Here is a 17,994-nt window from a genome sequence, read left to right as displayed (position 1 = left end):
GATAGATTCTATACAAAAACAGTATTAAGCAAAATCAAACCATGTACTTTACTGGCATCTGGACAAACCTGAAAGCTTACTATCATCCTAGATTCTCATAACTCAACTTCATGAGAGAAGGAAGGCATATAATAGTCCCAGTTCACAAATTACAAAAGAAAGCCTCCAAGAGAAGTATGGGTAATTTAATTAAAGGCATTAATCCAGAATTAAATCTAGGAAGCGAATCGATTTCCAAAAACCAGGATGGAGGTCAGCAAAGCCAACAAAACACCTTGGCAGTTTACCTTCAATCTTATTTCTCTGCATTCTAGCAGCTCCTTAAAATTGTCATATTATGGACTCCCTGAGAAGGTCAAACAATAGTCTAGGTAGAGAAGATGATTTTACCTCCACTATCTTTCTTAAGCTGTGACAGGCCGCCTTAATCAGCTTTCATGCACACAGGCATATAGACATACACGCTCCCTCGTGGTGCCTCTTAATCATCATGTGCCATGCTGAACAGCTGCAGAGGTCTGAAGGGAATTGGCAGAAATGTGCAATGATGTGCTAGCCACCCCCCAAGGCAGCAACTGCCCTGCCTGCTCCCAGACACCAGAGCACGTGGGTGTTCACTGTGGCAAGTGATGGGCCCAGAAGACAGGCAAGTGGTTTCAGGTGGTGAGTCAGGAAAAGCAGTTTGCATCAGGAATGTTCCAGCCCAGCAGAGCTGAGTTGCATCCTACTCACTACTCAGGGATATGATATTCATCATTTATACAATGTCACTCTGGGGAACAAAACTTGAGCTCAGCACAAATAGAATAAAATCAACTCTGTTATACAGGAACCAATAAAGAATGCTTCTCTCACCCAGAGGGAACCTAATTGATTAAGAATTGACACCATATCTGACACTGGAGGTCAGTCCTTTTATCCTGTGACAGAGGACTTTACAATGGCCTGACATACAGTCTTTGAGAGCAGGGCCTTGGGCTAACCTTCCAAGACCACTCAGCAGCTGCTGCAATAAGCTATGATCTATGGTCCCAGGGATGAAACAGAATCAGGGTTAAGGCAATATTCAAAGAAACCAGGTGGATGTCAAAATATATGTCACACAACTGGCTGCACACGAATCAGATATGTGCTGCCACTTCTTTCAATGTGATTTTAGATAAATTTCAATAGAAATCCACACTTGTGAAGAAATTCCTTGGCTATCTATAAGCAATTGTTTATGAGCCAGTAAATGAGTAAAATGATATTAACTTGGTGGAACAGAGATGTTGGACATTAGATCTGATAACAGGAGATCCAGAAATCGAAAGAGGCTTAAAGCCATCATTCCTACTCCACTTCATGAATGAATACAGCATGCTGTCAAGTTTTGTACAATGACAAATGAGCCTATTCTCTGAAGAAACCTGAACAGATTTAATACTCATTTTAGAGAATCCAGTTTGGTTTCTAATCCTCAAAATTAGCAATCTTACCTTATGTCCAACTTCAAAATGTCTTGCTATAATTTATCATCCTAGTGACTACGGTATACAATAAAAATGGTTTTATTTATAATTAAGATACACTATTTTAGTATTAGTTCAAAAGTCAAAGCCTTATTAAACCTGTCATAGCATCAATGGTTCAGGTAAGGAATCCTAATATGGATTTAGTGTGTTATGGCCAGATTTTAAAAAAAAGAATGCCTTTGCCTTTCTGAATACACAATAAAAATTGAACCAAAATATGATATTTCTCCTAAACTCCAAACTGACACTAAGTGAGGAAAAAATGAACCACAGTACCTCCTTGAATAGCATTCCTTCAATTAGCATCATAGGAAGCATCCCATTCATATTATTTGTTGATCCAAGACATAAGAAACTACTCGGGACTCGTAGGGTGGGAACATGAGGAAAAATGCTCAAAGGTTCACTATCAGATTCCCAGAATGCAGATTCTGTAGCCAGTCACAGAATATCCCTATGCTTTAACAAAGAACACAAAGAAATGAACTGTAGGGGCTCTGAACTGTTACGTTACAAATATAAAGTCAACATGTGGCTGAGTGTGGTGGCTCATGCCTGTAATTCCATCACTTTGGGAGGCTGAGGCAGGTGGATCACTTGAGGTCAAGAGTTTGAGACCAACCTGGCCAACATGGTGAAACTGTCTCCACCCAAAAATACATAAATTAGCTGGGCATGGTGGTACACACCTGTAGTCCCAACTACTCAGGAGGCTGAGGTGGGAGAAATGCTTGAACTTAGGAGGCAGAGGTTGCAGTGAGCCGAGATCACACCATGCACTCAAGACTGGGCAACAGAGTGAGGCCTTTTCTCAAAAAAAAAAAAAAAAAAAATCAAGAAATGTCTTTTCCGTGACCTTCCTCTCTTAAAGCCTTTCCTCATTCTAAAAAAAAAAAAAAAAAAAAAGTCATCATGCTACACAAAAACCTGCACATGAACCATCAGGAAGCCATATACCCATTCCTGAAAAAAAACTCCTACAGGTACAGGACATTCTGCCGGCAAGAAGAATAGAGGAAGCATTCACGCCACAGTGCATTCCAATAGGCGTGCTCTTAGTCCAGGACATCCCCTCTTCCCTTTATAGCCAGCCTATCCCTCAGGAGTAGGGGAAGCATGAAAACGCAGCAACTTTCCCTCATTAGTAAATTCCATAGCCCTGGACATTTAATGAAGGTGGCTGGAGAGAACAAGAGAGCCAACTGAATGGAGCTCAGGGCAATATGCAATTATTAAAACTGGAATTGGGCCCAGACCCTGCCGTAAGACTGTTGGCAATCAAACTGTGGTCAGGGCCCCAATTTTAAACCTCTCCCATGGGGTACCATTTCTGACACATAAACACGCCTCTCTTTGTATCAAAGTAATTCCGCTTGACTTGATGAAGGAGTGTCATCTGCCGGTAAAGGGCCCGGCTTACAACAATGCCTCCAAAAGATTAGCTTAAGCCCAACCACTTGCAAATATGCTTCTGTCATCAGTTACTTACCTTCTTCCCAATAAGCTTTTTTCGAAGAAATTCCCGGGCCTCAAACATGTAAGGAATGTCATACAGGGGACGTAGTTTCTTGTTCTTATCCTAAAAGTAAAATAAAACACGACATCAGGAATCAACAGAACCAAATAAACATGTCCAACAGCACAAGATATAGGAGTGTCTGAAATTGGTTATCTCTTAGTATCACAAATATTAAATGTGTTAAGATACATAATAAATGATTTCAAAGTATTTGGTTGAAATGCTTTACTGAGAATAGGGCTATCTTTTCCACACAACAGGCTCACAAATAAGAAAGTGTTTGTAATCACCCAAATCCTGTAAACAGGACTTGCTTTACAGATTTGAGAATCTCTAGGAAAATATTTGCAAAACGTATAGAAAGAAAGGAGAAAATCAAGGACTAACCCCTACCCTAGATGTACACCATGGATTCCCCATCCTCTATGCTTATCCAACCTGGCTGAATCTTGCCATATACTATGCACCCAACAAAATGAGACACCTCTGTGTAGTTCAAACTGTACTCAAAGAAGATATTCTTAAGTGTTTTCCTAAATAGCCACTACTCTTAAGTAAAAAGTCTTCATCATCTTAATGCCCCATTTAAAAATCATCCTAAGGTCGGCATTATGGTTAAGGGGATCTATGAAATAGATGCTTCCTCCTAGATGCAAACTAAGCCTCCATGCCCTTAGCATATAATATAAACATTTCAATTCACTATGACCAAGAAAATCTCCTAAGAGAATGTAGAGAACACTTTCAGTGTCAAGGAAATTTGAGTTTCATATTTCATGAAATTTGAGTTTCACTATCCAACTGTTTTCTGCTTCCTGGTTAAAAAAAAAAAAAAAAAGTGGGGACAGAGGGCATAATTAACATCATTCCAATGCTCTCCTAAAAATCTAAGGCAGCTCATTCTCCCAGATCATATGTGGAAGTCAACATACTCCAAACAGGAGACACTGGGGTGGCTGAGCTCTGATCAAGGCCCAGGTGTGTCATGATCACTGTCTAATGGGAAGGATACGACCGTAAACATGACAGTCTTTAGGGGAACAAAGTAACACTGAGGTTTTCTTATAGAAAATAAAGGAAATGGGATGAATAGAAATTGCCTGGGTTAGGGGAATGCTGGTTAACACTAGGGACAGATGTACAGGATTATAGATATTTTATAAAAATAGATCACAAATTAGAGATCTCTTTAAGAGCCAAGTGTGACATATAAGCCGTAAAACAGAGTTGGTGATGACACTCAATCAAATGGTAAGAATGCTTGCCAGACAGAAGATACCAGGTGCCAGTAATAAACAGGATTTTTAATAAAGACAAAAATCAATGGTTATCAGAATCAGCCCTCAGGAATAAAGAAGTGTCAGTGCATTCATATTTACCAAACAAGAGGACATTCTATTTTCTGAGGGTAGCTGTGTGATTACTAAAGACCAAGCGAACATTTTCAAAAATGAATTGAACAAAATAACGACGCTGACCTTACACAGCCTTATGATTTGCCTCAGAACTCAGAACCCAAAATCCTACACTTTACTCTACATATTCTCTTTTCTGTTGGCTTGTTTTTAAGATATGGAGTTTTACTATGTTGCTTAGGCTAGTTTTGAACTCCTGGCTTCAGGCAGTCTTCTATCTCAGCCTCCTGAGTAGCTAGAACTACAGGTATGCACCACTACATCTGTCTCCCTACATACAGTATTCTGAAACAGCACAGAGGTACACGGGAATGTCAGTTGGGAATGTCAGTAATTCCAAAACTAGGAATAAAAGGTAAGAAACACAGTTACAAGCCTTCAAATGAAGATTATGGGATGAGGTACAACTAAATGTGTGAAAATGGTTGTCTAAATGAGAATCTTGCTTTTAAGACACTCCATAGAACAAAATATCCTCAAAAGAATGAAGGAAAATAAATAATGTATCAACGAACACCCCAATAAAAAAAGGGCACCTTCAGAGTCTGATTATATGTCTCTCATGAAGCTAGAAAAGAACTAATAGCACAAACAGAAAACAAGATACCACAGAATGATCTTGTTACTCTAACCCTTCAGAGCTAGTAGCTATTGACATCTGCAAACATCTTACAAGAGAGATATTAGAAGTCCCTGAGAAACTACAAAACAAAAGCAATTCCTGCAAATTACCAGGTATATAAAAGCCTTTGAAATCTCCAAGAGGCAATTGGGGTATGGAATGCATTCTCAGAAAACAGGACTTTAGCTGAATCTTGCCTGCTTAAAAAGAAGTGTCTTGTTTAGATTCTAATTTACATGGAAATATTTTTTAAAAAATAAAAATAGGAAAAAATGCTTGCTTTATAAACTTGTGGGTGGATAACATACAAACCAATATGTGCTGTAATCACTGTACATCTGAGAAATGACATTGCATGTAGGCCCTACAATGACTTACATTAGAGATGGAAGAGGTAACGTCAGTCATCTGTACCTCTCACCAGTTTGGGAAGGAGGGCCAATACCCACCTCTCAGCATCTAAAGGTATAGCTGGCATGTTTTCAGGAAGGCATTTTTGGCTAATTGCCAAAATTTGGACGCTAGTCAATGTTCATTAGGAGGTTGTGAAAGAAAACTTGAATGAAGTCCTTATTCTCAAGCCCCATTCAGGCCTAATTTTACCTAGCTCATTCTTAAACATTGTACCCACAAAACTTAATGATCTTGGGATACTGCAGGATTTTCATAAATGAGGGAGAAATGAAGGTGAAAAGAATGTATAATAATTCATTTATTTAATTAATTTTATTTATTATTATTTTTTTTGAGATGGAGTCTTGCTCTGTCACCAGGCTGGAATACAGTGGCATGATCTCAGCTCACTGCAACCTCCACCTCCGAGGTTCAAGTGATTCCCCTGCCTCAGCCTCCTGAGTAGCTGGGACTACAGTCGCACACCACCACGCCTGGCTAATTTTTTATATTTTAGTAGAGATGGGGTTTCACCATGTTGGCTAGGATGGACTCAATCTCCTGAACTTGTGATCCGCCCACCTTGGCCTCCCAAAGTGTGAGGATTACAGACATGAGCCACTGTGTCCAGCCCAAATATAAATTATCATTGATATATATACTCAAAATGGTGAAGATGGTTAAATTTTTATATGTATATTGTAGCTCATTTTCTTAAAGTGTAGAAAATAAAAAATTCTTAAGAGTCACAAATTATTAGAAAAAAAAAAAAAGGTTGATATACGTGGATCCACTAAAATTTTAAAAGTTCTGTACTGAAAAGACATCCTGAATGAAGTGAAAAGTCAAAGAAGGCACTGACTGTTAGTGGGGATAAGTGAAATGGAAGAAAGAACATGAAGAGCAGGAGAGGGAACAGGGGTATAGGGACACGGCTGTAATGAGATCAGGGCAGATCTCACTGAGATTACATTTTATCAAAAACTTAAAGATGTATGGAATGCCCAGTCATCCGAAGAAAGGCAAAGATAACAGCCAATGCACGTTAACAACAAAGGCACCACCACTGCGGCCAGAGCAGAATGCAGGAGGGGAGGCAGCAGGAGATGAAGACACAGACCTGACCTCACATTTGAAAGAATTACTTTGCCTTTTGTATTGAAAACACACACTGTAGCAAGAAAAGGATGGAGCAGAGGAGACAAATTAGGGCATTATGATAGTAATCTGGACAGGAAATCATGGGAGAGTATATCAAGCCAACAGCAGTGAGGAAGGTAAGAAGCGGTCAGAACTGGAAACATTCTGAAAGAAGACAGATGGAACATTAGGAATGAAAGAAAAGGAGGAATCAAGAATGACTCCTTTTTTATCTGAGCAAATGGAAACATGTGTGAGGTCATCAAATAAGATGGGGAAGATCACCAATAGAATAGACAGAGGGAGAAGGGTAAGATCAGAAGACACACTGAGCTTCAGCTATTAGACACCTGAGTGGAGATGTTGAATGGGCAGTTGGGTATACAAACATAGAGTTTGGTCTGACCCAGCAAAATACATTTGTCCTGGAAACCAAGAAAGGAAAACAAATGGACAAGAAGGAATGATCAACTGTGTCAAATGCCACAAACTAAGGCAAGCAAAAATTGGAACTAAGATTTGCACTTTGAATCTAGCTAAGTGTGAGTCACTGGTAGCTTGATGAGGATAGTTTTGGTAGAGCCAAAGGGGTAAAAGCCTGGTTGAAACTAGAAATGGGTGTACAAGAGAATAGTAAGAAAAAACCCTGAAGACAGCAAGAACAGCTGACCCTGGAATGACGGGTTTAAACTGTGCACGTCCACTTATATGTGGATTTTCTCCTGCCCCTTCCACCCCTGTGACAGCAAGACCAACCTCTCCCGTTCTGGTCAACAGTAGGCTATTAGTAGTTGGATTTTGGGGGGAGTAAAAAGTTCTACACATGAATTTTTGACCATGTGGGAGGCTGGCACTCCTAAATCCCACACTATTCAAGGGTTACCCATATATACAGTCCTTTAGAAAGTTGTGTCATGAAGTACGTACGAAGAGATTATGGTGGCGTGTGCCTTCCCTGGCAGGGAATCAGCAGAGCAAAGGTAAGATTTTTGGGTTTGATTTCAGATTGGAGAAATAACAGGCAATGGTCTAATGGGGAGCAAAGAAGAGGGAGAAGAGAACTGCTAAAGCAATGTCCATGTCATGGAGGGAATGGCTTTCCAGAGAGCACCAGTAGTTCACCCGCAGGTGTACAGACACAGATTCCAGTAGGTGGATGGATAGATGTGGTTCTGAGAGTTGGTGAGGGTTCTTTTCTGATTACTTTGATTTACTCAGTAAATAACTGAGAATCAATAAGAAAAAGAGAAACAAACCCATAGATGAATTGGGAAAAAATATAAACAAGTACTTCGCTAAAGAATTCCAAGTATACATTAAGTGTGCCAAAAAGCATAGCAAGGCAAGTAAAACAACATATTAATACTGGATATGGTATAGTCACGCAATGGAATACACAGTAGGCTGATTTACAGCAACACAGCAAACGGACAGATTTAAAAAACAAAATTGAGCTGGAAAAGCAAGTTGTAGACTGATATAGTAAAACCCCATATAAAGGCAGACTAAAAACAGACACAAACAATAGTATATTATTCATAGAGCTACGTAAGCGGAAAAAGAATAAAAATGCACAGAAATGAAAAAAACATAATGGTTACTGATGTGGAATGGGTGGAAACAGAAAGAGAAAATGAGAAGGGGGAAAATGGGGTTGAGGACAAGTACACAGGGACTTTCAACTGTCTCTGTAATACACAACATTAAAAAAGGCAAAAAAACAAGGCTCTGAAGCACACAGGGAAGAATATCAAGGCTGAAAAGGGAACCCAGATGTTTGCTATGTTATTCTATAAACTTAGATTTTCTTTTTTAAGACGGAAGTGTTGAGGGAGAGAATATCTCCAAAGCTTCTTTGATCACCCTTTCCCATTTCTCACAGTATCTCAAACTTTGATTCCTTCCTTCAGCAGAATAACGGGCCATTCTTTTCCTCATAAGAAATGCACTAAATTCCATTTATTTCCTCGAAAAAAGGATACTCTTCCCTAGATATATCCTTCTGTGAGGCAGAAGAAATAATTTAATTACAAACATGCTATAACAGGGTCAAAAACAAGTTTGATTTTTATTTTTAAAAGGAGACTCAACTATAATATATGAATTAATGTACCCAAGTGGAATTATACTCCAGGATGATCTTAAAATTGACTGTTGAATTAAAATATGAACTACAGACATGATCAGATTAAAATGGATAAAATTTCAAACAGTAAATAATGGACCAGTCCCAGTTGCCCTGCCACACATGCCATTTTAATAAACAAAGGCTGCAATTTCCATTTCAATTATAGACTTAAAATAGGAGCATTACCACATGCCCTGGGCATATTTACAATTAAGACCTTTCAATTCCCTTGGCAGCCAGGAGACAGAACACACAGGGATGGCCACTGTTTTATGGTCCTTAACACAAACAGTAACACGTTCTATAAAAGGCAGGTCTGCTAACTAGAAAGCTACAAGCCAGCAGCGCGAGCAAGGTTTAAAACTGTAACCACCTTTGCCAAATGGAAGGTATCTTTTATCTTCCTAAGATACCTAACTATTCCTAAAGGACCATAGACAGAAGCTTCACAGATCTAAACACCTCAAGAGTTGTTTCAAATAAAAAACAGCTTTATTTCCAACCAGCTCTGTTTCATACTCTCCACTCGAAATGCCTCTTAAAAGTAAAGAGTCTGTAACAGAGACATGATCTGGGCAAATGCCAAATTCACAACAATGCAATACATTTAGCATATATTCCAGGAAGCAAAGACGAAATGGTAAACGGTAGAAATTGAAATAAAACTTTTTAAAAAACTGGAACCTATGTGATACAATGTACAGGTGTGAGGTCAGAAGGAGGTGATTATGAAGATAACTAGCTCCCTTAAGTGTTTCACTGCTTGTGTAGGACCCTCCAATTTCTCAATCTTTCTGGCAACCCTATTTGATCCTGCTGATCCCATCTTTAAGGCTCTATTAGCACCTGTGAAAAGCACTAGAACTGAAAGAATAATAATAGTTATGGATAACACTATCAAATATAGGCTTAATGCTAATAGCAATCCTACCAGGTTAGGATCACGATCCCCTTTTACCAGAAGGCAATTGAGGCTTAGCGTTTAAGTAATTTCCCTGAGGTCACATAACTAGTAATGGCAAAGCTGGGATTTTGATCCCAGGTACCCTAGAGACTCATGGCTTGTGAGCTAGACACTGCAGCTCTTGGTTTTTTACTGCCAAAAGACAATCACCACCTGTCAGTGGTTGTCAGGTTTTAGTGTGCTTAAGAATCACGTGGGAGTTTATAACCACGCAAACTACCAAGCCCACACCAGATAATCTGATTCAGTAGGTCTGGTGTGATTCCCACAAACGTGCTTTTTAATTTTTGTTCTTTAAGAGACATAGTCTCGCTATGTTGCTGCTCCTGATGCAAGGGCATAATGAGGGCTCACCGCAGCGCTGACGTTCCAGGCTCACGTGATCCATCCATCTCAGCCTTCCAAGTACCTGAGACTATAGGTATGCACCACCATGCCTAGCTAATTATTTTAATTTTTTGTAGAGACAGGGTCTTGTTACCAGGGCTGATCTCAAACTCATGGGTTCAAGTGATCCACCCCGCCTCAGTCTTTCAAAGAGCTAGGATTATAGACATGAGCCGCTGCATGTGGCCACCTGAATTTTTAAATAAGTAACAAGGAGGTTTGTGGGCCACAAAAATGTCTGTATTTTAGGCTTTTGGCCCCATGACTTTTAAATCAAAGGCGATAAAACAAGGCAGGGTAGGGGGTGGGGTCAGAGTTTTATTAAAGGCAGAAAGCTACCCTGGGGAACTTGATTAATGCCAAAATATTTCAATAAAAATAAAAAATAAAAATAAGTAAGTAGGTTAGTAACAATGGGAGAATTCAATGCCCCTTCAACTTCTATGCAAATAAGACACCAGGAAACATTGTAGTAACAGTGGCAAAACAAAATTTCCAAATATTCCTTAGTTCCAACTGGAAGACTGGATGTGGGATCTGAGAATCTAAGACAGCAAACTGACCTGGCCATGACAGGGAATGGCAACAGTAGGCAGGTCTTGACCCTCTCCTGTCCAAGCCCACAAAGACACCCAGGGGTCTGGACCCACACTAGCCACAGTGACAGCAGAAAAGAGGAGGCAGTGGCAATTCCAAGAAACAGTCCTGGTTACAAATGTCTCCTGGCAACTTGCCAGTAGGAGAAGAAGCTTTTCACAGGATCGGCAGGGAAGGAACTAAAGCAAATTTAGACAGCCTCATGCCCTTAAAGAGACTGCCCCGTTATCTCCAGCGCACAGCATATGATTATATTCCACAGCAACCTGCATATCCTAAAATTAAAGTACCATTTTCAAGACCATCATGTAAGAAAAGAAAATCTGCCTCTAGAGATTGTTCTACTCAATAATATTAGCCAACTAAGAGTATTTCAGAAGCACTTGCTATTTATTGCTCAGACGCGGTAAGGATGGGAGAGGGAAGAGGACAGAGAGAAGGATGGGGAGGAAATAACAAGAGCCAAGCATCAGGTCTTTGTTTTCCCAAGACCCAGTCAGGACTTTTAAATAAATTAAAGGCTCTAGGGACTCCATATGCAATCCCTTCACTCAGCTACAAATACTACTGCAGGGGGCGGGGGAAGGGTGAAATTAAAAAACCGCATTACTCCTCACGAACCTAAATGCCAAAGGACATGAAGGCTTACAAAAAGTTGGGCCACCAGCAGCAAAGTGGCTCCCATGCCACTGAAGAAAACTTGGAAAAAAAAAAAAAAAAAAAAGATGCTGGATCCCTGCCCCATCTTCCTTTCCCGGTGCAGTCATGGCTTCCAACATGTAACCAGACACAAACTTTTCCCATCCCCAAAGTCCTCTGAAAGTAAATATCTGCTCCAAGAGAGAATGAAGTCTGTGCTACTTTTCCTAGAGGAACAGTGAGGATTCATCCAGTAAGCCTGGGAAAACGAGGGAGAAAGTACATCAAATTTTTGAGGAGAATAAGGCTTGAGTTCAGTTCTCCTGAAGGCAATGAGGAAAAGAGCTTGACGTTCCAGGCTCATGTAATCCTTCCACCTCAGCCTGGCTAGTAGCTGAGACTATGCAACATCACACCCAGCTAATTATTTTAATTTTTAAAAATTAAATGAGGAAAAGAGCTGTCCTGGACCTTGAAATCAAACATTCCCTGAATATCTCATGGCAGCCAAATAACGAAGAGTAGTAGGCAGCTTGATGCTGATTTACTGGAGATCGGGGCTCTAGACAGTGATTCTGGCTCAACCTACTGGCCTCCTACTTGGTAGGAGCTTGTCTTGGTTTCCTCTTAAGAATCAGCAAAATAGGCCAGGCACAGTGGCTCATGCCCGAGCACTTTGGGAGGCTGAGGTGGGTGGATCACCTGAGGTTAGGAGTTCAAGACCAGCCTGACTAACATGGTGAAACCCCATCTCTACTAAAAACACAAAAATTAGCTGGGCATGGTGGTGTGTGCCTGTAATCTCAGATACTTGGGAGGCTGAGACAGGAGAATCGCTTGCACCCAGGAGGTAGAGGTTGTAGTGAGCTGAGATCACACCACTGCTCTCCAGCCTGAGCAACAGAGTGAGACTCCATCTCAAAAGTAAAAAAAAAATACTCGGCAAAATAAAAATTATCTGTACTTACTTATGACTCTGTGGTGAAAACCAAGCAAAATTATTTCAAAACTTTGTAAAAAATCAGAAACAAGCTAATTAGTACAAATTAAGGCAACTCTAAGTTCACACTCAAGGAACATTTGGGCAAATATAGACTTCATGAGAAAACCTAATCTATACTTTTACTGCTGCTAAGAAGCAAAGCTACTTAGCTAAGTTTTACAGCATGTAACGTGGATGTTAACAAGGGCAAAAATGTCAAGGGTCAGAAGACGAGATAAGACAAAGTTACAGAACTAATCACTTGGGTCCTCCCTCCTCTACCAGACTACAGGAGGGAATGTCTATGAAAGAGAAAAAAAAGGTGTCTATGGTACCTAGAAAGTGCCCAGCATAATGCCAGATTCCTAGAAATATTAACATACTGAGGGAATATAATGGGAAATACAGAAGGGCCTACCTAAAAAATTTATTTTTGACAACTCAAACTCTATTTCTTGTGATTATGGGATTTAATAAATCTGGTTAGTAAATTTCAAAGTGAACTCTGAAGGGGAGGGCAGTTACATTATTACAGCTTCACACCATTGTTAGTAAATTCATAGAATGAAGAGTGCTTAAACTACACTAGTTGGATACAAGCTATTCCTCAACCTTCTGGCTACTATTACTAAATATGATTTTACACTAACAAAGATAAGTCCAGTAATGAATAAAGATTAGAAAACATCTAACTAGAAATCTCACTGTAAAACTGCAAAACCTACACTCTTTGTAATCACTAATGAAAAAGTAGTACTTTTGGCAGCCTGTGTTTAATGTTAGAGAAAATCTAAATTTACAAAACCGAAATAATCAGTATGCTCTCTTTTGACCTGGCTAAGAGTTTAAAACAACCTTCTATTCTCTCTACACCTGCAAGTTTGACATAATGAATTATTTTACTTATGATCTTGAAAAAAGCACACCCTCAATCTATTATTAGCTAAGTTAGCAGAAATCCTTACAAAACACATATAATACTATTCAGAGTTCAAAGAAAGCTGAACCGATAAACTAAAAATATTTCAACACTAAAATAAATGATAGTAAACTACCATATAAAAATGAACATTTTCCTAATGTGGAATCAAAAGAGCCAGCTTCCTCAAAAAAACTCATGAAGTTGAGATTAACCCTAAGTAAACACAGGGTTGGTATATTCTGAGGTTGAATTGGAAGAAAAGAAGGAAAGGGTAGTGAAAGATCATAGAGCTGTTCCTTTGTTCTGGAAAGACTCATCTGCAGCAATACTGACATACAGTTTTGGTGAATGAAATGTACTCTTTGTGTGCTATTAAATAAGCAAACAGAGCTGAGAAGAAATAAAATATAATTAGTGTCTCTGTAGAAGAGCCGTTTCTACCTAGCTAATAGTTGTGAATATCAACTAAAAACAGCATCAACATAAGAGGGGGTGATTCCCTCACTGGAAAGGGCATTTTAAAAAATCTACAAATAAGAAGCCAAAATTTAAAAGCAGTAGGGGAAAAAGAGAAGAGAGAAAAGAACCCTTCAAAGACAAAGCAGGACTGAAGGTTTTCAAGGCAATGGAAACTGGTATGGTAACCGGTGGCAGCAGGGACCAGTATATCACAACTGGCTATGCCCTTCTGGCACTACTTCCCTTTCCACTGGAAGCTCATAATTAACCAGTTGGCCCCAAATCATGTTTTCTAGTAATGGAGAAATCTTCTCCCACATTTCTTACTGTTCATATCCAGGCTAAAAATGGAGAGCGAATGCCCTCAGGAGAGACAACCCCGTTACTTAAAGTACAGGCACCAAGCCAGATGAAACCCATCCAGCACAGGGATGTGCCACAAACGCTCCCACAGTTATAGAAGAGGGGAAAAGAACAAGAGGAAAAGAAAATAAATCTCCGACAACAGGAAACCAAGTTTCTCTGTAACGGACAGCAGAAGCAGGTGAGCCCATTCAGAGGATAATATCATTTTGTCGGAGAAACGCTTCTTTGTAAATGTCTTCCTTTCTTCAGTATATTAAAAAATAATAATTATTATTAAAGTTTCTTCCTGGAAGAACACAGAAGGGAAAATGAGGCTGGATATGACACCATTATTTAGCTGGTGCCAGTGGAACCTTCAACTGAGCCAGATTTCCAGTCAAATTTGTGCAATAAATTGTTGTGCATTTCAAAACACAAGACTGAATTATGTATGTTCACACAGAAAGGTCTCCCTTTAGACACTGGGTTTCTGCCTTGCTAAGCTGCATTCCTCCAAGGTCTAAATCAGGATGCCAGGTCTAGTGCCACATATTTTATCCACCAAATTCAAAGCATTCTAAGCCTGTGCATAAATATTCAGTAAAATGAGGCCTATATCTTCTCAGGACAGATACCAGTCTAACATTACAGAAGGAAGATGACTTTCTTTTACTGTACAGTCTACTTGACATCAATCGGAAAACTCCAACATTTATCACCCACTACTGCCGTGGAGAAATATGGGCAAATAAACTTAAAAGAACTATGAACAGCATGGGCATATAGATTCAGTACCCAGCTAGCACAGCAATTTCACTGTATATACATATACGTAGCATGACTTTCCCTACTACGTGAAGGGACCATAAGAAACCTGAAGCCATGCTCAGGAACTTGCTGGGGTTCTTTTCTCCAGCTGGTTGTACCTAGTGAATAGGCAGGCAAGTCACAGGGCACAGAACAGTCAGGTGGGGGTGGAGGGCAGGAGGGAAAGAATGGGGAACTTCTCGCTCTGTAACTGTGGGGGAAATGACATGGGACTGGTGCCTTTATCTGTGAGAATACAGTTTTATCTCCTGCTTCATGTAATGTCACCCTAAATACCTTTGTTCTTCCAGCCATAAAACAACTGAAATGGTGCCTATTTAACAGTGTTTTCATGCTAATCCCATCACCATTGCATTGTGACAACAACACCCTTACCTTTCCTACTGCTGGCACCCCAGCCTAACTCCCTTAACACAAAGGGTTGGCACTACTCAAAATTTCTACAATTCATTTAAAAGCAAAACAAACACCACGGACTCTGAGTGCCTGCTATGTGCTTGCACGTTAAACATATTAATTCTAATCCTCACAATAACAAATAAAGCTCGAATTATGATAGCATTACTTCACAGAGACCTGAGAAGTTAGGTGCCAGACAAATAGCATGCCCAATATCACATATTGCAGAGCAAAGAACTCCCACAAAGATCTTTCGAGCCCAGAATCCATGTAGTTCCTCTCTCTCATCTGACTCCCAACCGCTGTGGTAGCAAGAACGATTACCTACTGGCTTCTCACTCATCACACATGTTCCTCAGACCTGAAAAGGTCAATTAATTTCTACATGTAATGCATGCTTGCCCACCCTGGGAAGCTCACCAAACTGGAACAAGTTGGTTACAGTAGTTGTTCCCATTATGATCCTATGGTCATTCAGTTTTAAAACTGATCTTTCTAAACTTTTTCTTGGTGATGTTGGGGCAGGGAACCTGCAGACCCTGTTTGTGCCTTGCCAGTTGGCTTCCTTAGGCTTTGTCAATAAGGGGTGCCAGAGGGAGCCGGCATAGGAAGAAGGGGCAGGTCTTTCCTATTCAAGTCTGCCAGTGGCTCCCGCGTACTATTTCTTCCTCCCAGCAATGGTAGCTTGTTCCAGTAGCAGCAAGCAAGTTCAGCTTGCTGTTTTCCTAACACTCCCAGAAATAGGTTATCACACCTCCTCAGATTCATCAGAATTAATCAACTGGCAGCACTCCTGGGAGGTCTGGGTCCCAAGACCTTGGAGTTCTAATACTAGTCTCCAAGCTTAGAGACACAAGCATCAGTTGACAGCAGTCTATGTCCCAGTTTCTCATGGTCCCCCTCTAAACTTCTATGGTTGTTTTTTTTTTTTTTTTTTTTTTTGAAATGAAAGCTCTCACATATTTATTACTGAACCCAGCCAACCAAGGCATTCATAACACATCCAGAGAGGAAACACTGTCAAATTCTCCAGAAAGTGGTGACATTTTCACCTTGATATGGTAACATGGTTGTGACCTTCAGACAGCATAAATATGTGTGCCATCTCATGTGCAATTCCTTACAGACCCAGCTTGGTTCTTCTCCAGTGTCTTGGAGTTGTACCTGATTTTATTACCAGTTTTCATCTGAATCCACTGGGGAATGGGACTATTTTGCTTTTTTTTCTTGGCCAGGAATTGCTTAATCCTGGAAGTCTTATAAGAAGACATGGCCAAAAGCGAAGTTAAGCACCCACCACAATGGCAGAGAAAGCAAGAGCTAAACTTCTACATTTTTACATGTTTTCTTTTCTTATTCCCCCAACCTTAGAGGGCAGGAGCTACACCTTGTAGTTATTACCTCCATGCTACCCTTACGGTTCTTTTTTTCACCTTATTAGCATTCCCACATCTAGGTAATCATTTCTTACATTATGTTCTCTGTTAAAATAACTGCTATGCTTTCTGTCTCCTTACTGGATCCAGACATAGTAGCTAAAAGCCCCCTCTCTGCAGGCCACAATTGGACAAAGAAAAGGGACCATCAGATAGCAGCAGTCCACATCTCTTGATAAAAAACACTGCAGGGAAAATTCCCTCTTACCTATTCCACATCACCACCTTCACCTGGCCTGCCCCCACATAGCATGGCCACCTACACTGTGCAAATATGCACAAAAGACCCAATAAAAAAGGAACTGGTGCACATAAAGAGCTTCCACAGTTAAAATATGTGATAATTGAGAAATGCCCAAAAGATTCAACAATTGGTAACACAAAGAGACTTTCAAGTCACAGTATGTGCCTAATCCATAGAATGTGCAAGATACAAAAATTATACAATATAACCTATGATCGTTTTTCTACCTAATATGCTGTCGAACACTCTCATGGACAGTGAATCATTTTGTAGTTTTAAAGCCCAACCACAGGAAGGCTGCATTCATGGCTTTGTAAATTGCAATCATGATAGAAATGGAAGACTAAAGTTAGCTTAAATGTGTCAACGTGGTTACTATATTACATAAAATGGGATGTAAATAAAGAAAGGGTTAACGGGCATGGCAAATCACGGGAGGCCCAAAATACCAGCAAAATGTCATTTTTCTACTATAGTAAGATGAAAAACTAACCAGATTTGTTATCACATATTTTATCATGCAATGTTTCTGAATGAAGTCTAGGAACTTCTCTTAAGCCAGCTGTCAAAAAAAAAGTAGAGCTGGATGCATACCCAGGGCTAGGAGAAGGGGAAAGGGAAATTACTATTTAATAGGGACGAAGTTTCAGTTTTATAAGATGAAATGTTCTATAGATATACTTCACAATAATGGGAATATACTTAACATTTCTGAGCTGTAAATAAAAATGGTTAAGATGGTAAATTTTATGTTATGTATGCATTATCACAATTAAGAAAAAAAAAAGTAGTGCTGGGCATGGTGATGCATGCCTTTAATTCCAGCACTTTGGGAAGCCAAGGCAGCTGAATCACTTGAGTCCAAGGGTTAGAGACCAGACTGGGCAAAATAGTGAGACCCTGTCTCCTGTCTCTACAAAAAATAAAAACAAAAATTAGTTGGGTGTGGCGGCATGTGACTGTAGTCGTAGCTGTCTGGGAGGCTGACGTAGGAGAACTGCTGGAGCCCAGGAAGTTGAGGGTGCAGTGAGTGAAGATGGCACTACTGCACTCTAGCCTGA

General features: G+C 40.0%; 1 protein-coding gene across 2 annotated transcripts in view; it reads right to left on the bottom strand.

Annotated features, from left to right (window-relative positions):
* The window catches only part of SND1 (staphylococcal nuclease and tudor domain containing 1), a 459,246-nt gene that overhangs the window by 299,831 nt on the left and 141,421 nt on the right, over nt 1-17,994 (bottom strand). For both annotated transcript variants that reach the window (XR_005203511.1, XM_017549554.2), the window contains exon 11: nt 3,004-3,093. Coding sequence is in view for 1 of the 2 variants with exons in the window: in XM_017549554.2 (XP_017405043.1) it covers nt 3,004-3,093 (90 nt within the window). In the remaining variant the exon portion in view is untranslated. The remainder of the gene's footprint in view (nt 1-3,003; nt 3,094-17,994) is intronic.

This window comes from Cebus imitator, unplaced genomic scaffold (assembly GCF_001604975.1).
Source record: "Cebus imitator isolate Cc_AM_T3 unplaced genomic scaffold, Cebus_imitator-1.0 Scaffold219, whole genome shotgun sequence".
Classification (NCBI taxonomy): Eukaryota; Metazoa; Chordata; class Mammalia; order Primates; family Cebidae; genus Cebus; species Cebus imitator.
The sequence above is the reverse complement of the archived record's forward strand: the minus strand, read 5'-3'. Positions and strand labels throughout refer to the sequence as shown.